Source organism: Oryx dammah, unplaced genomic scaffold (genome assembly GCF_014754425.2).
Source record: "Oryx dammah isolate SB20612 unplaced genomic scaffold, SCBI_Odam_1.1 HiC_scaffold_5, whole genome shotgun sequence".
Lineage (NCBI taxonomy): Eukaryota > Metazoa > Chordata > Mammalia > Artiodactyla > Bovidae > Oryx > Oryx dammah.
In genome coordinates, this window is record NW_024070189.1 from 2813642 (window position 1) to 2839471 (window position 25830).

Here is a 25830-nt window from a genome sequence, read left to right on the forward strand (position 1 = left end):
TTAGGATGGACTGGTTTGATCTCCTTGCTACACAAGGGACTCTCAAGAGTCCCTAGGTGTTCTCCAACACCAAAAGCTATGGCTTCTTCTAGCAGTCAGGTAAGGATATGAAAGCTGGACCATGAAGAAGGATGAGTGCTAAAGAATTGATGCTTTTGAATTATGGTGGATTCCTGAGAGTCCTTTGGACTGCAAGGAGACCAAACCAGTGAATCCCAAAGGAAATCAGTGCTTTGGAAGGACTGATGCTGAGGCTGAAGCTCCACTACTTTTGCCACCTGAAGCGAAGAGTCAATTCATTGGAAAAGCCCCTGATGCTGGGCAAGATGAAGGCAGGAGGAGAAGCAGGCAGCAGGAGATAAGATGGTCAGATAGCACCATTGACTCAATGGATATGAATCTGTGCAAACTCCAGCAGCTAGTGAAGGACAGGGGAGTCTGTGTTCTACAGTACGTGGAGTCACAAAAGAGTCAGATACAACTTACTAACTGAATAACAACAACAAAATAAATAAATTTTTTAAAAAAAGGAACCAAGATCCCTTGGGGAAAGGGTTTACGGAAGGAGTGGAAAATGAACATTCAAAAGATGAGCCTGGAACATTTTAGTATGCCAGGAAAGAGAGAGTACTCAAAGATTCTTAGGAAAACACTCCAGGTAACCGAAAGAAAACATGTCTACCCAGGCTTCTATCACCCAATATTTTTCCAAAAGCAATACAATGAAAACATAAAAATAAAAATAAAAAAAACACAAAACCATGCCCTCAGGATAAAGACAGAATGTACACACTTCAAAATAAATTTAAGAAAAAGTACCAAAGCACAGAGTGTGACTTCTCACCGACATGTTCCAGATTAAAGGAACAAAGTAAATCTAATAACTAAATGCAATGAGTGATTCTCAATTAGATCCTGAATCAGGAGGAAAAAAAACTTCTCTGCCAAAAAGGGACCTTATTGGAAAAGTTGACAAAAGCGAGATATGCAGTATAACTCTGATCATAGCATGGTAATAATGCTGCACTTCCCAAATCCCAAATCATCACATTGTGAATACGCTCTTAGAAAAAAACACGTTTAAGTATTTAAAAATAAAGATACATAATGTCTTCAACCAACCTGCCAGTCATTCAGAAAAATGTACATATATATATATAATACAAATTATATACAGAGAGAAAGGGAACTACAGAGCAAATATGGCAAAATGCTAACAATTAATAAACAGAATACAGTTCACAGGGGAATCTTTGTTCTATTCTTGAAACATTGTTGCACATTTTAATGTTTTCAAGTAAAGACATAAAAATTACTAGCTACAAGATTTCTGCTTCTGTCAAGATAGGAGAACAAGCAAGGTAAACAAGAGGAACTTATCCTCTTGCATAAAACAACTAAAAGTTGGACAAAAGTATAAGAAATAGTGTTCAAGTCACTGGACATCAAGCAAGTAAGGGCAGTGAACTCTGAGAGACTATAAATAAATGAACTGAACCTTCAGATTATCCTAGTTTACTGAGTGCTGAAAATGTCCAGGATATGGCTCGAGAAGAAGAGCCAAGTAGAACTCGGTCATCTCCACGCATTTGACTGTTCCGAGCACAGAGACGCCAGCACAGTCAGCGTGCTGGTGAAGAGACAAGGACAGAGGACGAGAGAAAAGAGGGCGGCAGGGAGAGAAAACTCCGGAGACCTGCAGAGACTCACCCGTGAGTCTCACCAGTTTTAGCTACGTAGTGATCGGGTCAGGGCATGAGGAAATGACTCTATGCCAAGGAAATAATCCACCCGCAGGATTGTGACAGGAAATACCGTGCAGGGCTCAGTGGAATGGTACCAGGTCCCGGTAGCCAGAATTTAAAGCCCCAGAATATAGGGAGCATCCTTTGCATATTAAGAATGACCTTGCCTCAGCAGAGGAGATAAATCCACCTAAGACTACGCACACACACTGCTGGTCCACCACACAAATGTGAAAAACAAGAGCCAAAAGATCAAGCTGAGTCCAAGTAACTTCATCATATCTCAAAGCTCAAGAATATTTAAAGGCAAAACTATTCAGGACCTAATAAGGTAAAATTCATAATGCCTGATATCAAGGTTATGCAGATGCAGGAAAACACAACCCAAACTGAGGAGAGAAATCAGTCAATCAGCTGGTCCAGAAATAACAGCAAATAATAGAAGACAGGGAAAATAAAGAGTCACCATGATGGCATTCCATAGGCTCATAAAATTAAAAGAAAGAACACATACATTAAGTAGAGACATGGAAAATATTTTAAAGGATTCAAACTGAACTATTACAGATGATTCATGGATGACTTGCTCATTTTCAACATGCAAAGGACTCAAGCACTTCCTTTCTCTTTTCTTCTCTCCAAATCTTCCATCTTAAGCACAGGTGTGGGGTAAAAGCAAGATGTGAGTTTCGAAAGGTATGAAAAGATGAAGGATTGGCATACAGGGGCATATTTAAATTGGAATACTGGTGAGACAGGAAGTGGCATTGCCAGAGGAAGAAGGAATGAGGCAATGATATTGTTGGAACAGAAAAGGTCTGGGAGGGTGAGTTAACTCACTGATGCAATTATTAAAGAGCTAGAGGGGGAGGCCGGACCAAAACAGTGGCACAGGAAGACCCTTAACACACCTCCCCATCTGACATTCCAAAGCTACAACCACACATGTGATCAGTTCAGTTCAGTCACTCACTCGTGTCCAACTCCTTGCGACCCCATGGACTGCAGCACGCCAGGCCTCCCTGTCTGTCACCAGCTCCCGGAGTTCACTCAAACTCATGTCCATGAGTCAGTGATGCCATCCAGCCATCTCATACTCCGTCGTCCCCTTGTCCTCCTGCCTTCCATCTTTCCCAGCATCCGGGACTTTTCCAAGGAGTCAGTTCTTCGCATCAGGTGGCCAAAGGATTGGAGTTTCAGCTTCAGCATCAGTCCTTCCAATGAACACTCAGGACTGATCTCCTTTAGGATGGACTGGTTGGATCTCCTTGCAGTTCAAGGGACTCTCAAGAGTCTTCTCCAACACCACAGTTCAAAAGTATCAATTCTTTGCCATTCAGCCTTCTTCACAGTCCAACTCTCACATGCATACATGACCACAGGAAAAACCATAGCTTTGACTAAATGGACCTTTGTTGGCAAAGTAATGTCTCTGCTCTTTAAGACACTGTCTAGGTTGGTCATAACTTTTCTTCCAAGGAGCAGGGATCTTTCAATTTCATGGCTGCAGTCACCATCTGCAGTGATTTTGGAGCTCAAAAAAATAACATCTGACACTGTTTCCACTGTTTCCCCATCTATTTCCCATGAAGTGATGGGACCAGATGCCATGATCTTAGTTTTCCAAATGTTGAGTTTTAGGCCAACTTTTTCACTCTCCTCTTTCACTTTCATCAAGAGGCTCTTTAGTTTCTCTTCACTTTCTGCCATAAGAGTGGTGTCACCTGCATATCTGAGGTTATTGATATTGTTCCTGGCAATCTTGATTCTAGCTTGTGCTTCATCCAGCCTAGCATTTCTCATGATGTACTCTGCCTACAAGTTAAATAAGCAGGATGACAATATACAGCCTTGACATACTCCTTTCCTGATTTAGAACCAGTCTGTTCTTCCAAGTCCAATTCTAACTCCTGTTTCTTGACCTGTATACAGATTTCTCAGGAGGCAGGTCAGGTGGTCTGGTATTCCCATCTCTAGGAATTCTCCACAGTTTGTGGTGATCCACACAGTCAATGGCTTTGGTATAGTCAATAAAGAGAAGTAGATGCTTTTGTGGAACTCTCTCACTTTTTCAATGAACCAACGAAGTTGGCAATTTGATCTCCAGTTCCTCTGCCTTTCCTAAATCCAGTTTAACCATCGGGAAGTTCATGGTTCATGTACTATTGAACACTATTGGGTTGGAAGATTTTGAGCATTACTTTGCTAGCATGTGAGATGAGTGCAGTTGTACAGTAATTTGAGCATTCTTTGGCCTTTGTCTGGGATAGGAATGAAAACTGACCTTTTCCAGTCCTGTGGCCACTGCTGAGTTTTCCAAATGTGCTGGCATATTGAGTGCAGCACTTTCACAGCATCATCTTTCAGGATCTCAAATAGCTCAACTGGAATTTCATTACCTCCACTAGCTTTGTTTGTAGTGATGCTTCCTAAGGCCCACTTGATTTTACATTCCAGGATTTCTGGCTATAGGTGAGTGATCACACCACTGTGATTATCTGGGTCGTGAAGATCTATTTTGTATAGTTCTTCTGTGTATTCTTGTCACCTCTTCTTAATATCTTCTGCTTCTGTTAGTCCATACCATTTCTGTCCTTTATTGTGCCCATCTTTGCATGAAATGTTCCCTTGGTATCTTTAATTTTCCTGAAGAGATTTCTAGTCTTCCCCATTCTATTGTTTTCCTCTATTTCTTTGCATTGATCACTGAGGAAAGCTTTCTTATCTCTCCTTGCTATTCTTTGGAACTCTGCATTCCAATGGGTATATATTTCCTTTTCTCCTTTGCCTTTCACTTGTTTTCTTTTCACAGTTATTTGTAAGGCCTCCTCAAACAACGTTTTTTATTTCTTTTTCTTGGGGATGGTCTTGATCACTGCCTCCTGTACAACGTCACAAACCTCCGTCTGTAGTTCATCAGGCACTCTGTCTACCAGATCTAGTCTCTTGAATCTATTTGTTGCTTCCACTGTATAATCATAAGGGATTTGATTTAGGTCGTGCCTGAGTGGTCTAGTGGTTTTCCCTACTTTCTTCAACTTAAGTCTTAATTTGGCAACGTATAACACATGTAATTGCAGCCATGAAATTAAAAGACGCTTACTCCTTGGAAGGAAAGTTATGACCAACCTAGATAGCATATTAAAAACCAGAGATATTACTTTGCCAACAAAGGTCCATCTAGTCAAGGCTATGGTTTTTCCAGTGGTCATGTATGGATGTGAGAGTTAGACTATAAAGAAAGCTGAGCACCGAAGAATTGAGGATTTTGAACTGTGGTGTTGGAGAAGACTCTTGAGAGTCCCTTGAACTGCAAGGAGATCCAATCAGTCCAGTCTAAAGGAGATCAGTCCTGGGTGTTCATTGGAAGGACTAAGGCTGAGGCTGAAACTCCAGTACTTTGGCCACCTCATGCGAAGAGTTGACTCACTGGAAAAGACTCTGATGCTGGGAGGGATTGGGGGCAGGAGGAGAAGGGGACGACCAAGGATGAGATGGCTGGATGGCATCACCGACTCGATGGACATGAGTTTAGGTGAACTCCGGGAGTTGGTGATGGACAGGGAGGCCTGGCATGCTGCGGTTCACAGGTTGCAAAGAGTCGGACACGACTGAGCGACTGAACTGAACTGAACACATGTAATGCTGCTGCTACGTCGCTTCAGTCGTGTCCGACTCTGTGCGACCCCATAGACGGCAGCCTACCAGGGTCCTCCATCCCTGGGATTCTCCAGGCAAGAACACTGGAGTGGGGTGCCATTGCCTTCTCCGGAACACATGTAATAATTCCAAGGAAAAAAGCACTGTAAACTAGCTGAATGGGCTGCTCCACAATAAGGGGTAAAGAGACCACTGCAAGATGCGCAGGGACTCTGAAAGGCGTCCCCCAGGGTAGTGGCACACAGCTGGGGGCATCTCACGAGCCCAGAGTCTGTCTTTAAAGGTCAAAGGGTCTTTGCCTCATGCTGGGCACCCCAACCCTTGGGACCTGCACCAGAGAGACAAGGCCCCCAAATATCTGGCTTTAGAAACCAATGGGGCTTACATCCAGGGTGGGCTGTGTGGATCTGAGATCCTCTTATGAAGGGGTTCAGGTGTGGACTCGCTGGTTCCAGAAACCAGCACCGAGGCCAGTTTGGAAAGTGACTGGATTGTACCTGACGGAGATGTGGCTGCTCGTCTGCTGGAGGGACAGATTACCTGGGATTTTTCCTCCTGGGTTTCTGCACTCTGACCCCAGCTTGCTGCTGCAAGGCGGGGAGCACACCACCTGTCTAGAGCCAAGAGCCTGCCCCACCCACAATGCTCACCACAAGCCTCTCTAAAGCAGGCGGCATGCCCCATTCCCACCACTGCAACCCCCACGATGGGGAACACCGCAGGCGTGCCCCTCCCCAGCACTCTCTCCTTCCCGCCTCCCTAAATCAGGGGCAAGCCCCTCCCCAGCACTCTCGCACAGCCACACTAACACTCTCAAAGAACAGCATACACAAGAAGCCCTCCTGACTGCCCAGTTCTGGGGGCCAGAGGAGTTTTCACTCCTTCACTCCTGGTCAGCAGGGTATACAGTCCTTGTGCTGTAAGACTTCATGTATCTATCTGATTACTTCAAAAGCTACTGTCTGAGAAACAGGCTTCCAATCAGCCTGAATCCGGGTGCTGACTGAGATCACTCCCTTTAGAACAGTCCCTTTAGAACTCTTGGCACATCCTGGACGAGTGAGAGCTATCAAGAATGAATCAGACTACTTAGACAAGCACACAGGACCCAGAGACCATCAAGAGCTGGAGCAAGGCTGAATGAGCACAGCCCTCTCTTACATAAGGCCTGGTTCTTCAAGACTGGGAGAGGGAACTTTTTTATCTAATACATAGAAACAATTACACAGAGTCAAGAAAAGGAAAAAAAACAAAAACAAAAACAACAACAGGAATATATTCCAAGCACAAGAGTAAGATGAAACCTCAGAGAAAGACCTTAATATAACAGATATAAGTAAAATGCACGATACAAAGTTAAAGAGATGCTTACTGAACTCCAGAGAAGAATGGATGAACACTGTGAGAGCTACAATGGACAGACAGAAAGCATCTTAGAACATTACACAGATGCCACAGAATGGAAGAACACAATGGCTGAACCAGAAAATACACTAGAGGGGTTCAAGGGCTGACTAGATAAACTAGAATAACAAAACAGCAACCTGGAAGGGCAGCCTAACTCACCCAGACAAGCAGCCAAAAGAGACAAGAATTTTAAAAAGTGAGGATAACGAGACCTGTGAGACCACATCAAGCAGAATAACACTCACATTACAGGGGCCCGAAGGGGAAGAGAGAACGGGGGCAGAGAAATTGTTAGAAAAAAAGACCATAAACTCCCACAACCTGGGGAAGAAACCAATCAGATCCAGGAAGCAAAGAAAGTGCCAAATAAGATGAACACAGTAAATCAAAACATCAAAAAAGGGAAAGATAAGGAGAGACTCTTAAAAGCTGCAAGAGAAAAACAAACTGTGTGAACAAGAACTCCCACAAGACCATCTGCTGATTTTCCAGGAGAAACTCTGCAAGTCGAAAGGGAATAACACAACATACTTAAAGTGACGACAGGGGAAAACCTACAACCAAGAACACTCTATCATTCAGAACTGAAGGGGAGAGTTTTTAAAAAGTCTTCTAAAAAGCAAAAGCTAAAGGAGTTCGTCAGGCTTCCCTAGCGGCCCAGTGGTGAAGAATGCATCACCAGTGCAGGAGCTGGGGGTTCGAAGAGCCAGGAAGAGCCCCTGGAGGAGGAAGTGGCACCCACTCCAGTCTTCTTCCCGGGAAATGCCACGGCCAGAGGAGCCTGGCAGGCTGCAGCAGAGTCGGGCACGACTTAGTGACTGGGCAACAGTGAAAAGGAGCACATCACCACTTAACAACGCTCACGAGAAACCTTAATGGGTCTTCTTTAAGCTGAAAAGAACCGCCACTAACCAATGAAAACCATGACAGCAAAAACCTCACCGGTAAGAGCAAATCTACGGTAAAAGCAGTAGATTAACCACAACCACTGGTAAGAAGGTTAAAAGATAAAGGAGCAAAATTAATTAAAACTACATAATTAGTTAAAGGTTACACAAAAAGATGTAAAATATGACATCAAAAACATAAAACATGACTGAGGGGAATAAAAATGCAAGTTTTCAGAATGTGTTCAAATTTAAGTTGCTACCAACTTAAACTAGACTGCTATATATATATAGATCATTATATGTAAACCTCATGGTAACCACAAAAATATATATATATACAGTAGATACACAAAAGATGAGAATGGAATCTAAACATAACACTAAAGAAATTCATCAAACCACAAGAGAAACAAGCAAGAGATGAAGAAAGAAACAAACGGAAATTACAGAAACTACAAAAACAGCTAGAAAACAAACAACAGAATGATATAAGTACACACCTATTAATAAGTATATACCTATTAATATTTATTTTCAATGTAATTGGACCAAACTATCCGGTTAAAAGATATAGGTTGGCTGAATGGATAAGTTTTTAAAAATTAAAAAATACCAAGAAGAGACTTAGTTCAGGTTTAAGGACACAAAGACTGAAAGCAGAGGGATGGAAAAAGATAATCCATGCAAAGAAAAATGAAAAGAAAGCTCATATAGCTATACTTAACATTAGACACAATAGACTTTAAAACAAAGAATATAATAGAAGACAAAGAAAAGCATTATAAAATATAAAGGGGTCAATTCAACAAGAGGATATAACATTTGTACATATCTACACACCTAACATAGGGACACTTAAATATATAAGGCAACTACTAACAGATCTAAATGGAAAATTTGACAGCAATACAATAATTGTTGGAGACTACCCCATTTACATCAATGGATAGATATCCACACAGAAGATCAACAGGGAAACCACAGCTTAAAATGGATCATTAGACCCGGCTGGTCTGAGAGAAGTACACAGAGTGTTCCACCACAAAGCAGCAGAACACACACTCTCCTCAAGGGCGTGTGCCGCATTCTCAAGACTCGGCCACATGCTGGACCACAAAACAAGTCCCAGTAAACTGCTTGAAATAATATCACGCAATTCCTATCAAAATTCTAATGGCATTTTGCACAGACTAGAATAATTCTAAAATTTGTATGGGATCAAAGGCCCCAAATAGCAATCTTGAGGAAGGAAAGGGAGGAATGAACAAAGCTGTGGGTGTCATGCTCCCTGATTCCAAACCATGCTAATGGAAACAGGACGACGCTGGCAGGAGACACACAGATCAATGGAGCAGAACAGAGAGCCGGGAAACAAACCCACACGGGAATGGACAGCTGATCTACACAAGAGTGCCGGGAAAAACACCAATAACCTCAGAAATGCAGGTGACACCACCCTTATGGCAGAAAGCGAAGAGGAACTAAAGAGCCTCTTTATGAAAGCGAAAGAGGAGAGTGAAAAAGTTGGCTTAAAGTTCAACATTCAGAAAACGAAGATCATGGCATCCAGTCCCATCACTTCATGGGAAATAGATGGGGAAACAGTGGAAAGACTGACAGACTATTTTTGGGGGCTCCAAAATCACTGCAGATGGTGACTGCAGCCATGAAATTAAAAGACGCCTGCTCCTTGGAAGAAAAGTAATGACCAAACTAGACACCACATTAAAAAGCAGAGACATTATTTTGCCAACAAAGGTCCATTTAGTCAAGGCTATGGTTCTTCCAGTGGTCATGTATGCATGTGAGAGTTGGACTGTGAAGAAAGCTGAGCACTAAAGAATTTATGCTTTTGAACTGTGGTGTTGGAGAAGACTCTTGAGAGTCCCTTGGACTGCAAGGGGATCCAACCAGTCCTTCCTAAAGGGGATCAGTCCTGAATGTTATTTAGAAGGACTGATGCTGAAGCTGAAACTCCAATACTTTGGCCACCTAATGCGAACAATACTTTGGCCACCTGATGCAAAGAACTGTCTCATTAGAAAAGACTCTTGTGCTGGGAAAGATTGAAGGCTGGAGGAGAAGGGGATGGCAGAGGATGAGATGGTTGGATGGCATCACCAACTCGATGGACATGAGTTTGAGTAAGCTCCAGGTGTTCGCAATGGACACGGAGGTGATGGACAAGGGAGGGTTGCAAAGAGTCAGACACAACTGAGTGACTGAACTAAACTGAATTTACAACAAAGGAGGCAAGAATATGCAATAGGAAAGGGCAATCTCTTTGATAAATAGTACTGGGAAAACCCAACAGTCACATGCAAGAGAATAAAACTGGATTACAATCTTACACCATACACAAAAGTCAACTCAAAATGGATTAAAAACTTGAATGTAACATCAGAAACCATAAAACTCCTAGAGGAACACATAGTCACTATGTTCCTTTTCATCACTCTTAGAGATATTTTTGGATCTGATTCAAAGGTAATGGCAACAAAAGCAAAAATAAACAAGACTAAAAAGCTTTGGTACAGCACAGGAAACCATCAACCAAACCAAAAGTCAACCTACAGAACAGAAGATATTTGCAAGTCATACATCCAGTAAAGCACTAATATCTAGAATGTATAAAGAATTCATACAACTAAACAAGAACAACAAAACCCAACTCTACAGTAGGCAGAGGTACATAAAAAAATGCTCATCATCACCAACTATTAGGGAAACGCAGATCAAAACCACAGTGAGATATCATCAGATATTTGTCAGAAGGGCTATTATCAAAAAGACACATATTGGAAATTTTTAAGAGAACAAGGAACCGTTCTACACTGTGAGTGAGCACGTAATTCAGTGCAGCCACTGTGTAGGACGATATGACAGTTCCTCAGATAACTAACAGCACACCTCTTACGGTACTAGAACCAAGGGATCTAGTTATTCCCCTTCTGGGTATTTACCTACAGTAAACAAAACACCAACTAAAGAGAGAGATGCCTCCTTCTGTTCACTGTGACACTGTTTAAAACAGTCAGACACGGAAATCACCTAAGTGTCCATCAGGGGACGAAGAGACAAAGAAGACGTGTACGTATACACGCCAGAGTACTTCTCAGTCACAGGAAAGCAGGAAATGCTGCCATTTACGACACCATGGACGGGCTGTGGGGCTATCATGCAAAGTGAAGTCAGTCAGTCAGAGAAAGACCAACACCCTGTGATTTCACTTAAATGCAGAATCTAAAAAAAACAAAACAAATGAACAAAGAAAACAAAACTCGCAGTAACAGACTGGTGGTTGTCAAACGGAAAGAGGGTTCAGGTGTTAGTGAAAAGGGTGAAGGGGTCAGTTATATGCTAACAGATGATAACGAGATGCTGGAATGATCACTTTATAGGGTACACCAGTTTTACTGGAATTAAAACAAACGAACAAAAAACTATCCTAACAAGAAAAAGAGGTAGGAAGGGAGAAAGGGAAAAAGGTTAATTCATTCGTCAAAAAAGGGAACAAGTCTAAATAGCTATGTACTTTGTAACAGAGATTCAAAAGATAGGAAATAAAAAATGACCAAACTGCAGAGAGAAACAGACAGAGTCACAATTATAATCAGAGGTTTCAACACCCCCTCTCAATAACTGATAGGACAGGAAGACAGAAATGAGTAAAGAAACTACTATCAACCATCGTGACCCATCCCTTACAGGACAGCGCAAACAAGCACAGAGCAGAACGTGCACGTGGAAGAGTCACCAAGACAGACCACACTCTGCCATGAAACTGCTGCTCTGCTGCTGAGTCGCTGCAGTCGTGTCCGACTCTGTGCGACCCCATAGATGGCAGCCCACCAGGCTCCTCTGTCCCTGGGATTCTCCAGGCAAGAACACTGGAGTGAGTTGCCATTTCTTTCTCCATGAAACAGGCACCCATAAATTTAAGAGGATCCGAGTCACATAAAATCAGATCTGGGAGAACAATGGAACTGAATTTGAAATTAATAACAAAAATATCTCTTAAAAGAAAAAACTTCTTGGAAACTAAATAATAGACTTTGGAAGACTACATGGGTCAAGGGAGAAGTCAAAAGTGAAACTAAAATGTATTCTGAATTGAAAAAAACGAAAATAAGCATCAGAGAATTTTTTTGAAATGCAGCTAAAACAGTACTCAGAGAAAACTGAGAACACTACAGAAGAAGATGGTCTTAATCTCAGCTTTACTTTATTAATTCAGAGAAGAAAGAGTAAATCAAGCCCAGGTTAAAAGGGAAAAAATTAATAGATTGCAGAGCAGAAATCAGTGCAATAGAAATCAGAATATCAATAGAGACAATGAATGAAATCAAAAACTAGTTCCCATCACTAAAACTGAGAAATCTCTAGCCAGTCTGATCAGGGAAAAAGTTAGTTAGTTGGTTAGTTCAGTCGCTCAGTCGTGTCTGACTCTTTGCGACCCCATGAATCGCAGCACGCCAAGCCTCCCTGTCCATCACCAACTCCCGGAGTTCACTCAGACTCAGTCCATCGAGTCGGTGATGCCATCCAGCCATCTCATCCTGTCATCCCCTTCTCCTCCTGCCCCCAGTCCCTCCCAGCATCAGAGTCTTTTCCAATGAGTCAACTCTTAGATAAGACCACTACAGATTCTCCAAATAGGAAAAAGACAATAAGGCAAAATAATAAACAACACTAAAAATTAACGGACAACTTAGAAAAAAATGAACAAATTCCCAAAAGACAAAAATGCACAAATTCCCAAAAGACACCAAAGTTCACTCAAGAAGAAAAAGATAATCTGAATAGCTCTCTATTTGAAAAATTAAATTTATAACTAAAAACCTTCTCCCGAAGAAAACTCTAGACCAAGATTATTTCACTGGTGAATTTTATCAAACATCTAAGCAAGAAATAAAACCAATTCTACATAAACTTCTTCAGAAAATCAAAGCAAAAATACTTCCCAACTTGTATAATGAAGCCAGCATAACTCTGATACCCGAACCAGACAATATTAAAACAAAAGGGACTCTAGATCAAAATCCCTCAGCAACACTGATAAATAAATTCTCCAAAAACTAATTTTTAGCAAATTGAATCCAGTGATATAAATAAGGGATAATACAAAAAAAGATGAAGTGGGATTTAATGTAGGAATACAAGTCGCATTTTGTTGTTTTCTTTTTAGCAATCATCAAATGTTTCAAACACCTGAAAATTGATGAATACATTTCAACATGTTATCAAACTGAGAAGAAAAAACAACATAATTATCTAAGCAGAAGAAGACAGACCAGCTGACAAAATCCAATGTTAATGAACAAAGTCTTAGCTAGGCAGGAATAGAAGGGAATTTTCACAAGCCTATAGAAGATATCTACCAAAGTTAACATCGTAATGAATACTGAAAGACAATGCTTTTCCCCTAAAATCAGGAACAAGACATAGATGTCTGCTGTCAATACTTCTATTGAATTTTGCACTGGGGGTTTTAGCTATTGTTAGATGGCAAGAAAAATAAATAAAAGGTATCCAAACTGGAAAAGAAGAACTAAAATTCTCTTTGTTTACAAATAATATAATCATCTATGTAGAAAAGTCAATGGAATCTACAAGGAAAGGGCAAATAAGTATGTTTTGCAAAGTTTACGTTATGAGATTGACATATATAATAACAATGAACAGTGGAAAATGGAAAACTAGGAAAAATGCTACTTATAAGAACATCCAAAAATATGAAATACACATAAATCTGAAAGGTCTATACACTGAAAACTGTAAGATTATTCAGAAAAAGAAGATACACCATGTTTATGGTGTATATATAAAGCTCCAATACAATATGGTATATTATAAAGCTCCAACACTGTTAAAATATACATTTTTCCAAATTTTACCTATATATATATTTAACGCATTCCAATAAAAACTCTGTAGCCTCTTTTTAAAAAATTGATGAGTTATTCTAAAATACGTATGGAAATGCACAAGAATTAAAATAGTCAAAACAATTTGGGGGGAAAAAAGCACAAAGAGAAATTACGCTATCTAACCTTGAGATTACCAGAAAGTCACAGTAATCAAAACAGTGTTACTGGTGTCACGGTAGACAAAGAAATGGATGGAGCAGACCAGGTGTAAGAAACAGACTTACTCATTACAGTCGACTGATGTTCAACAAAGTGAAACAGTAATTCAGTGAAGAAAGCTTAATCCTTTCTAAAAATGTTGATGGAATAAATGGATATCCATTAACAACAACAACAACAAAACTGACTTTATAGCTTGTCCCATATACAAAAAGTAACTAAAAATGGGTCATAGACGTAAATATAAACACATAAAAGTATAAAACTTCCAGATGCAAACACAGGAGAAAACAGCTTTGGATCAGGCAAAGATTTCTTTTTTAGATATAATACGAAAAACCTAATGTGCTAAAGAAAAAATTGATATATTGAACTTTACTTTTAGGTAGAATAAATGATGCATTTTCAGCATTAAGAGGAAAAGCTGACATACTCCTTGTTTTCCTTTGGATTTCCAACCATTGTTCAACCATTCTCTCTCAAGGTTTCCTCTTTGAAAGGCAACACTCACTTAGACCACTTCCTCTCAATCTATCACCCTTCCCGAGCCCCCTTTTCCATGCCCCACATTCTCCTGCCTTTTTTAATCATCTTAGCATTTGTCTCCATCTATGGACTCCGGCCTCTTGAGAAATCTGTATGCAGGTCAGGAAGCAACAGTTAGAACTGGACATGGAACAACAGACTGGTTCCAAATAGGAAAAGGAGTACGTCAAGGCTGTATATTGTCACCCTGCTTATTTAACTTCTATGCAGAGTACATCATGAGAAACGCTGGACTGGAAGAAACACAAGCTGGAATCAAGATTGATGGGAGAAATATCAATCACCTCAGATATGCAGATGACACCACCCTTATGGCAGAAAGGGAAGAGGAGCTAAAAAGCCTCTTGATGAAAGTGAAAGAGGAGAGTGAAAAAGTTGGCTTAAAGCTCAACATTCAGAAAACGAAGATCATGGCATCTGGTCCCATCCTTTCATGGGAAATAGATGGGGAAACAGTGGAAACAGTGTCAGACTTTATTTTGGGGGGCTCTAAATTCACTGCAGATGGTGACTGCAGCCATGAAATTAAATGACGCTTACTCCTTGGAAGAAAAGTTATGATCAACCTAGACAGCATATTCAAAAGCAGAGACATAACTTTGCCCACAAAGGTCCGTCTAGTTAAGGCTATGGTTTTTCCAGTGGTCATGTATGGCTGTGAGAGTTGGACTGTGAAGAAGGCTGAGCGCCAAAGAATTGATGCTTTTGAACTGTGGTGTTGGAGAAGACTCTTGAGAGTCCCTTGGACTGCAAGGAGATCCAACCAGTCCATTCTGAAGGAGATCAACCCTGGGATTTCTTTGGAAGGAATGATGCTGAAGCTGAAGCTCCAGTACTTTGGACACCTCATGCGAAGAGTTGACTCACTGGAAAAGACTCTGATGCTGGGAGGGATTGGGGGCAGGAGGAGAAGGGGACGACAGAGGATGAGATGGCTGGATGGCATCACAGACTCGATGGACGTGAGTCTGAGTGAACTCCAGGAGATGGTGATGGACAGGGAGGCCTGGCGTGCTGTGATTCATGGGGTCGCAAAGAGTCGGACACGACTGAGTGACTGAACTGAACTGAACTGAACTGATGGACTCCGGGAGTTGGTGATGGACAGGGAGCCCTGACGTGCTGCAGTTCATGGGGTCACAAAGAGTTGGACACAACTGAGCGACTGAACTGAGCTGATCCCTTACCTTGACACTTCAATATACACATTGATGATTCCTCCTTTGTCCTGACGTCACAAATCCTGTATCTTCTTACCCATTAATCCTATCTCTTGTTCCTTCCAGTACCTTACTTTCCTAAAGAGTATAATTCCAGTTAAACATGGTCAATAAAACATGGCTATTTTTCCACTCCTTTCCAAAATCCCACTGAAATATAAGATAGTTAAAGTGTAAATTTACAATCACAAAGAAGATAGAATAGGCAACAATCACAGATAAGACATGCCAATAAAAATGTTAGAAAATATTATAAAAGCAGGTAAGGGGTAACTGAGAAGCATCAGGAAAAGCTGAAACACAAGTGTCCTACAAAGTAGAGGTCAAGAAGAAAAAGCCTTGTGATAGGAGGGGAAACCGGAGGAAAGTGCGCGAAGAGGCCAAACTCCCAGTAATGAGACGAGTAAGCGAGGGATGGCACAGCATGGTGGCCACAGCTCACACTGGCGCCTGAGATGCGAGAGCTGCTAAGTGAGTCCGTTCTGAGAGTTCTTGTCCAAAGAAGAAACTTTTTCTTTCCTTTTTAATGGGGCTTTCCTCGTGGCTCAGCAGGAAAAGAATCCGCCTGCAATGTGGGAGACCTGGGTTCAATCCCTGGCTTGGGAAGATCCCCTGGAGAAGGGAAAGGCTCCCCACTCCAGTATTCGGACCTGGGGAATTCTCCATGGAGCTGTATTAGTTCATGGGGTTGCAAAGAGTTACAATCTATTGCAGTAATCATTTCACAACATACATAAACCATCACACTATAAACCTTAAATCTATACACCGATGTATGTCAATGATATCTCAATAAGACTCTGGGGGGCAGGGAGAAGAAAAGACCAATCTAGAGGGCCAGATCACTCCAAGAAAGCCCGGGAACTGGGAGGAAATGAAGGAAATGGAGAGGGTGCTGAAACAGGAGGATCGGTTCAGGCTACATAAGGAACAGCCAGGATCCTAGGGCCTACTGCTCAGCCCACAGACAGGCAACTATTCTTCCCCCAGAGCAGACAAAAACAAGCAGCAAACATTAACCAGAGAGCCTCTGGATGCAGAGACACCAGGCAGCTTACCAAACCAGGAGGATTAACTAAAACGTGGCTCTCTGAACACGCAACCTACTTTCTCTACATAGTCCCGTAACAGAGTAGTCAAACAAAAGACACCGGTTAAATCTGAATAGCGGACAAAAAATAGTCTTTAGTGTATGCATCCCTGGAGGAGGAAATGGCAGCCCACTCCAGTGTTCTTGCCTGGAGAATCCCATGGACAGAGGAGCCTGGCAGGCTACAGAGAGTGGGACACGACTGAGCACGCACAGGCTATGCGTTTCTCATTTCTGGGTGCAGATTTAACTGGTGATCTATAATTTAATTTGCTACGTCCGGCAACCCTACCTTCAGATTAGAACCTAGAGAAATGTTCTTTGGGGAATCTCATTGGCCCAGGAAAGGAAGTTAAAGATATTCACATTAGGAGTTCTCAGAGAAATCAAAGATCTTTCCCAGATCACACACACCACACACACACATTCCCCATAAGAAACAGAGTTTCCTCTACAATTTACTCAGATCTTAACACCCGTGAGTGCAAGAAACACACTAATTCTGACTTTCCAAAGTAAAATAAAATTTTCTTAACTTTGAATAAATACAGTGAAATGTGAAGACAATGGAAACAGAGCAAAAACCCAAGAACTATTAAGGTGTATACTATTTCACCTTTAATGCCTTCAAAGGATAATGAGCAGTAGAATACTGACCTTTATTTTTATAGCCCTTAATTTTTAATTTTATAAATTTTATAAAATGAATAATAATAATATAACCTTTACATTAAAAAACATATTGTTTATTCAAAGAATTTTGTGTCATTAAATCATCTGTATATTAGCATTTTAGTAATGAAATGACAGCAAAGAACACTTACACATTAAAATATTCCATGTGACGATACTAATGACTCACAGAAGAATTCAAGGAAGGTGGGTTATAAAGAAAGTTTGTCCCAAAAGGATAAAACAGCAGGGCTCAAGGGACCCAAGGAAGTAGGGTACTTAAGAAAATAAAATTTGTAAGAAAGGTTCTCAAAGGTGACTAATCATTAGAATAATCTGGACATCTATTGGGGAAAAAAAGATTTCAAAGCTCAAAAATTTCAGACCTAATGATCCAGAATATTGGGAGATGGACCCAAATCTTAGAGTTTGTGAAACTTTCCCCATGCGATTCTGATGGACAGCAGGATTTTGGAACCACTGCTTTAGAATGCTGACTTAGGCGTGCTTATTCAACAGTATGATCTATTTGTTTTAAGGACAATTACAAAGCTATAGACAATAAATGATGAAAGTATTCTTCTTACCTTGGATACATTGCTGACATAATTCATTTGGATAGTACTTTCCTTATCAACTTGATTACAAAGGTTCTGTAAAGTAGACGCATATTCTTTATCACTTTTTATTCTCAGGGCCATGAATTTCTTCACTGTTTCCAGTAACCGTAATTCCCAGTCTTGCAATTTTAACACAGCTTCGTGTGAATTCTTCAGGTCACTCCCAAACCCCATCTTTGTAAGGCACTGTCTTATCCTCCACACTGCACAACTGAGCCTTCTAATCAGCACATATCTGTGTACGTAAACAAAAGGAAAAGAATCTTAAATCAAAAGCAAATTAATCTTCAAAGCAAAGTTATGGCCCATTTTTTTAGAATGAAAAAAAAAAAATCACTACAACTGAATGTTTTCCCCCAAAGATCAGGAACAAGATGAGAGTCCAATCTCAGCACTTTGATTCAACCTTTTTCTTGTCAGTACAAGGAAGGAAATGAAACAATTTCCATTGAAACTGGGAAGGAAGAAATGAAACTCTATTTATTTATGGATGATATGACACTGTATCTAGAAAATCCTAAGAAGTACAATTTTACAAGTATTACAACTAATAAATGAGCTCGGTAATATTACAGGGTACAAGATCAATATACAAATAGCAAATGTATTTCTATACTCTAGCAATGACCAATCTGAAAATAAAACTTAAAAAAATTCCATTTACAACAGCATCAAAAAGAATTAAATATTTAGGAATAAATTTTGCAAAATAAACACAAAACTTTACTCTTAAAATTATAAAACATTGTTGAAAAATGCAAAGAAAACCTAAATAAATGGAAAGATTCATGTTAATGGATCCAAAAGACTTAATATTGTTAAACAGGCAATCCTGTTCAATTTGATCTACCAATTTAACTCAACAGTAAAATCTAAGCTAGCTTTCTTTTTTTTTTTTTCAGAAACTGATAAACTAATCCTAAAATTTACTTAGAAATGCAAGGGAGCCAGAACAGTTGACCAAACAAAAAACCAAAACACCATGAAGAAAAAGAACAAAGTCAGAGGACTCAGAATTCAGTGCCATGTCTATTCAACGGAGGAAAAAAAAAGTCTTCTCCAGTACAGATGCTGTGACAATTGAATCCCACCTGCAGAAGCCTTCGGCAGGATGCCTCCTTACACCACACACAACAATTAACTCGAAAGAAATCACAGATTCAAACAGAGCTAAAACTGTAAAACTTCAGAAGAAAATAAAGCAGTAAATCCGTGACCTGGGCTCAGACAATGGCTTCTAGATATGACACGAAAAGTACAAGAAACAAAATAAATTTTGTTTCATCAAAATTTAAAACTTCTATACTTCAAAGGCCAACATCAAGCAAGTGATAATGCCACAGAATGGGAGAAAACATTGACGAATTACATGTCTGATAAGGAATGTCTATCTGGATTATACAAAGAGTTCTTAAGGTCAATAACAATGTGACAGATTAATTAAAACGGGCAAAAGGCAGATATGACAGACACTTCTCCAAACAAAACCTACAGAGGCCCACTAAGCACGTGGAGAGATGTGCCGCCTCACTGGCCATCAGGAAAGTGCCGACCACAACCACAATGGGGTGCCATTTCACGTCTCTAAGACGTCTATCACAAAAAGATAGATGATATCAAATGCTGGAGACTCTGAAAGCAGTCTCTGACGAAATCAGAACCATCTCATATTGGTGGTATAAACTTAAAATAGGCAGTTCCTCAAAAATTAAACACAGAGTTATCATATCTGACCAAGAAATTCCACTCTTAGGCATATACTCAAGAGAAATAAAAACATGTGTCCACACAAAAACTTGTGGATGAATATCTGCCAAAGAGTCATCAACTGATGAGTGGATAGATGAAGTACAACTATACAAGGAAACATCTGACAGTGAAAAGGAACGGATACGAGGCACGGCATGGATAAACCTTGCAAACATTCTATGTGAAGAAGTCAAACACAAAAGACTGACACGTCCTGTCCTCTTATATGAAATGTCCGAAATCTACCTTTAGAGACATAAACCAGATTAGTATTTGACTAAAGCTGGCAATGGAGAAGGCGATGGCACTGCACTCCAGTCCTCTTGCCTAGAAAATCCCATGGATGAAGGAGCCTGGTAGGCTGCAGCCCATGGGGTCGCTAACAGTCGGGCACGACTGAGCAACTTCACTTTCACTTTTCACTTTAATGCATTAGAGAAGACAATGGCAACCCACTCCAGTGTTCTTGCCTGGAGAATCCCAGGGACGGCGGAGCCTCGTGGGCTGCCGTCTATGGGGTCGCACAGAGTCGGACACGACTGACGCAACTTAGCAGCAGCAAAGCTGGCAAATGTGGGAAGAAATGAAGGGTGAATGGTAATGGGTAACGGATTTCCTTTTGTGGTGAGGAGAGTGCTCCACAATTGATTGTGGCAATGGTTGCACAACTCTGTGAACAATAAAAGCCACTAAATTGTACAGTTTAAATGGGTGAATTATTCAGCATGTGAGTTATACCTCAAAGTTGTTTAAAAAATCACTAGAGTATAACTCATAATCATCTAAAGGTCAGTGGGGCTTCCCTGATGCCTTAAGGACACTCCTTACGGACGCTGTTCCACAGAAGCAGTCACCACTGAGGAGTCTGTGTCTTGGTTAACACCGCCACTAATTAATGGGCTTCCCTGGTGGCTCAGCTGGTAAAGAAGCCGCCTGCAATACAGGAGACCCCAGTTCAATTCCCGGGTCAGGAAGATCCCCTGGAGAAGAGATAGGCTACCCACTCCAATATTCTTGGGCTTCCCTGGTGTCCAGATGGTAAAGAATCCGCCTGCAGCCTGGGTTCAATCCCTGGGTTGGGAAGATCCCCTGGAGGAGGGCATGGCAACCCACTCAAGTATTGTTGCCTGGAGAATCCCTATGGACAAAGCGGCCTGGAAGGTTACAGTCCATGGGGTCACAAGGAGTCAGACACGACTGACTAAGCCCAAAGGTCAATTATCAGAAAATTACCCCAAATCTATTCCTGCTTGTCTGATATAAATCCCAAGAACTATAATAGAATTTATTTTCCCCTCCAGCCTCCTAGAATTTCAGGCAGTCAATGTTTCAGGGTCAGTTATAAGAAAGAAACAAAACACATCTTTAATTTTTAGGCCTGGCTCATATCAGAAGTCAATTTAATTGAGCTGAAATCCTCTAGGCTAATCAGAAAAATGAGATTTATCTAACTTCAGTGATACACATTTAAAATGATAAAACTGTGAGTTTTCCAAATAGGAAGCAAATTTCAATCTTTTCCCAACTGAAAACTGTTCGGTTTTATTCTCAAACAAGTGAGGGGTAGGAGGGAAAGATGGTGGGAAAATATACTTCATCAAGATTTCCAAAGTATCAACCAGGACACTAAATGGACCTTAACATAAATAAGTCAATACAAGTAACTGACGTATCCACTTTAATATCAAGTAGGAGAATTCCATGGCCTTCCCTGGTAGCTCAGTTGGTAAAGAATCTGCCTGCAATGCAGGAGACCCCGGTTCAATTCCTGGGATGGGAAGATCTCCTAGAGAAGGGATAGGCTACCCAATTCAGTATTCATGGGCTTCCCTGGTGGCTCAGACAGTAAAGAATCCGCCTGCAGTGTGGGAGACCTGGGTTCGATCCCTGGGTTTCGAAGATCCCCTGGAGGAGGGCCTGGCAACCCACTCCAGTAGTCTTGCCTGGAGAATCTCATGGACAGAGGAGCCTGGTGGGCTACAGTCCATGGGGTCATAAAGAGTCAGACACGACTGAGCTACTAAGCACACCACAGGGTAATTCCAGTCTTTTCACTTTGTAGGCAGTAGCCTAAAAATGTACTTTGACAAACTGTATCAAAAAAAATTTTTGATAAAAAAGAAAAGTTTTTCCATTATTTTACATATAGCTCAACTAAGTCTCAGTGAAGATATACTCTATCTCATACCACGTTTTCAATGGAAGAATAAGAAACATTTTTTTTTCCAGACAAAGAAAGGTGAAACAGTTTGCTTTTTTAAGAAACTATTTCTGAGACTGTGGTTCATTTTATTCTGTAACTTAGAATAAATATCACTTCTGCTTCTAAATGCATCTAGCTGTGGTCTAAGCTTTGACAATAATTTTTTTCTCTTATTATTAGGAATTTCAAAAGAAAGATGAAGAGCTTAGATGAATAAAAACAGAAACAGAATCTGGCAGCTGAGACACACTCCAGCCCACTCTGAGGGCTTGCTTATCTACTCCACCATTCTAGGTCAGGGCAAATAAAAATATATAAATATATTCCTTGAAGAAAAATTTTTTAAACAACTCTATAATTAACAGATTATGTCTAATTATTAAATTAGTAGAGACGATAAGTGGTTTAGGAATTAAAGGACATGGTATCCGACAGATAATTATTCCATAGATGTCAAACAATGTATGTAAGACTATTCAATTCAATAATGTTTAGAATTTTTTTAAAAACTGGATATATTAAGAGGAATTGACTACATAAATTGCAATCAAAGCTACTACATTTGACTGTAACTGAGAAATCCTAGGGAGTACCATTCAAATCTGGTCTCTGCGAGTTTGTTCAGGATTCAGTCTTCACAACCGTGTGTGGTGGACGTGATCACGGCACATGCATCCAGTGGAGTACCGTTCAGCCCTGACACAAAAAATGAGAAAATCCACGTGTGGATCTGGAGCCATCATCAAGAGCTATTACTAGAGAAAAGCAAGATACAGAACTAGGTTTCTTTACATTGTATAAAAAGAAAGCAGAAAAATAGAAATTAAATTTACTTGTAAGTACACAAAATATTTCTAGAAGAACATACAGCGGCTGGGACACAGGAATGAGAGGAGACCTTCATCAAATGTCTTTCTGAACGTTTGAAGTTTGTTTTAAGTGAAAATACTATACGCAAAAATTAATGAATTGAACAATTTTTGCAAGAATCCTTCAAGCTAGGTGTCAACAGTACAAGAACCAAGAACTTCCAGATGTACAAGGTAGGTTTAGAAAAGGCAAGGGAAACAGAGATCAAACTCCCAACATCCAGTAGATCATAGAAAAGGCAAGGGAATTCCAAAAACACTTCTGCTTCATTGACTACACTAAAGCCGTTGATACCGTATGTCACAAAAGACTGTGAAAAATTCTTAAAAGTGATGGGAATACCAGACCACCTTACATGCCTCCTGAGAAACCTGTATACAGGTCAAGAAGCAACAGTTAGAACCAGACATACCACAATGGATTGGTTCCAAATTGGGAAAGGAGTCCGTCAAGGCTATATATTGTCACCCTGCTTATTTAACTTATATGCAGAGTACATCATGAGAAACGCTGGGCTAGATGAAGTACAAGCTGGAATCAAGATTGCTGTGAGAAATTTCAATAACCTCAAATATGCAGATAACACTACCCTAATGGCAGAAAGCGAAGAGGAATTAAAGAGTCTCTTGACAAGGGTGAAAGAGGAGAGTGAAAAAGTTGGCTTAAAACTCAACATTCAGAAAACTAGGATCATGGCAACTGGTCCCCTCACTTCATGGCAAACAGATGGGGAAAAAATAAAAACAGATTTTATATTTTGGGCTCCAAAATCACTACAGATGGTGACCAGCCACAAAATTAAAAGACGCTTGCTCCTTGGATAAAAAACTATGACAAACCTAGATAGCACATTACAAAGCAGAGACATCACTTTGCCAACAAAGTTCCCTATAGCTTCAGATTTAAATTGAAGAAAGTAGGGAAAACCGCTAGACCATTCAGGTATGACCTAAATCAAACCCCTTATGATTATACAGTAGAAGTGAGAAATAGATTTAAGGGCCTAGAACTGATAGATAGAGTGCCTGATGAACTATGGAATGAGGTTCGTGACATTGTACAGGAGACAGGGATCAAGACCATCCCTGTGGAAAAGAAATGCAAAAAAGCAAAATGGCTGTCTGGGGAGTACTTACAAATAGCTGTGAAAAAAAGAGAAGCGAAAAGCAAAGAAGAAAAGGAAAGATATAAGCATCTGAATGCAGAGTTCCAAAGAACGGCAAGAAGAGATAAGAAAGCCTTCTTCAGCGATCAATGCAAAGAAACAGAGGAAAACAACAGATTGGGAAAGACTAGAGATCTTGTCAAGAAAATTAGAGATACCAAGAGAACATTTCATGCAAAGATGAGCTCGATAAAGGACAGAAATGGTATGGACCTAACAGAAGCAGAAGATATTAAGAAGAGGTGGCAAGAATACACAGAAGAATTGTACATAAAAGATCTTCACGACCCATATAGTCATGATGATGTTATCACTAATCTAGAGCCAGACATCTTGGAAAGTGAAGTCAAGTGGGCCTTAGAAAGCATCGCTACGAACAAAGCTAGTGGAGGTGATGGAATTCCAATTGAGCTGTTTCAAATGCTGAAAGATGATGCTGTGAAAGTGCTGCACTCAATATGCCAACAAATTTGGAAAACTTAGCAGTGGCCACAGGACTGGAAAAGGTCCGTTTTCATTCCAATTCCAAAGAAAGGCAATGTCAAAGAATGCTCAAACTACCGCACAATTGCACTCATCTCACATGCTAGTAAAGTAATGCTGGAAATTCTCCAAGCCAGGCTTCAGTAATACATGAACCGTGAACTCCCTGACGTTCAAGCTGGTTTTAGAAAAGGCAGAGGAACCAGAGATCAAATTGCCAACATCCACTGGATCATCGAAAAAGCAAGAGAGTTCCAGAAAAACATCTATTTCTGCTTTATTGACTATGCCAAAGCCTTTGACTGTGTGGATCACAATAAACTGTGGAAAATTCTGAAAGAGATGGGAATACCAGACCACCTGACCTGCCTCTTGAGAAATCTGTATGCAGGTCAGGAAGCAACAGTTAGAACTGGATATGGAACAACAGACTGGTTTCAAATAGGAAAAGGAGTATGTCAAGGCTGTATATTGTCACCCTGCTTATTTACCTTCTATGCAGAGTACATCATGAGAAATGCTGGACTGGAAGAAACACAAGCTGGAATCAAGATTGCTGGGAGAAATATCAATCACCTCAGATATGCAGATGACACCACCCTTATGGCAGAAAGGGAAGAGGAGCTAAAAAGCCTCTTGATGAAAGTGAAAGAGGAGAGTGAAAAAGTTGGCCTAAAGCTCAACATTCAGAAAACGAAGATCATGGCATCCGGTCCCATCACTTCATGGGAAATAGATGGGGAAACAGTGGAAACAGTGTCAGACTTTATTTTGGGGGGCTCCAGAATCACTGCAGATGGTGACTGCAACCATGAAATTAAAAGACACTTACTCCTTGGAAGAAAAGTTATGACCAACCTAGATAGAATATTCAACAGCAGAGACATTACTTTGCCGACTAAGGTCCGTCTAGTCAAGGCTATGGTTTTTCCTGTGGTCATGTATGGATGTGAGAGTTGGACTGTGAAGAAGGCTGAGCGCCAAAGAATTGATGCTTTTGATCTGTGGTGTTGGAGAAGACTCTTGAGAGTCCCTTGGACTGCAAGGAGATCCAACCAGTCCATTCTGAAGGAGATCAACCCTGGGATTTCTTTGGAAGGAATGATGCTAAAGCTGAAGCTCCAATACTTTGGCCACTTCATGAGAAGAGTTGACTCACTGGAAAAAACTCTGATGCTGGGAGGGATTGGGGGCAGGAGGAGAAGGGGACGACCGAGGATGAGATGGCTGGATGGCATTACGGACTCGATGGACGTGAGTCTGAGTGAACTCTGGGAGCTGGTGATGAACAGGGAGGCCTGGCGTGCTGCGATCCATGGGGTCACAAAGAGTCGGACACGACTGAGTGACTGAACTGAACTGAACTGATGCTTTTTCCAGTAGTCGTGTACAGATGTGAGAGTTGGATCACAAAGAAGGCT

The 25830-nt window shown here is 40.7% G+C and overlaps 1 protein-coding gene across 6 annotated transcripts in view; it reads right to left on the reverse strand.

The window, feature by feature from the left end:
* The window catches only part of FER (FER tyrosine kinase), a 475518-nt gene that overhangs the window by 411166 nt on the left and 38522 nt on the right, over positions 1-25830 (reverse strand). For all 6 annotated transcript variants that reach the window (XM_040239698.1, XM_040239699.1, XM_040239695.1 and 3 more), the window contains one exon: positions 17907-18174. In XM_040239698.1, coding sequence (XP_040095632.1) covers positions 17907-18113 — 207 coding nt within the window. In that variant the 5' untranslated portion in view covers positions 18114-18174. The remainder of the gene's footprint in view (positions 1-17906; positions 18175-25830) is intronic.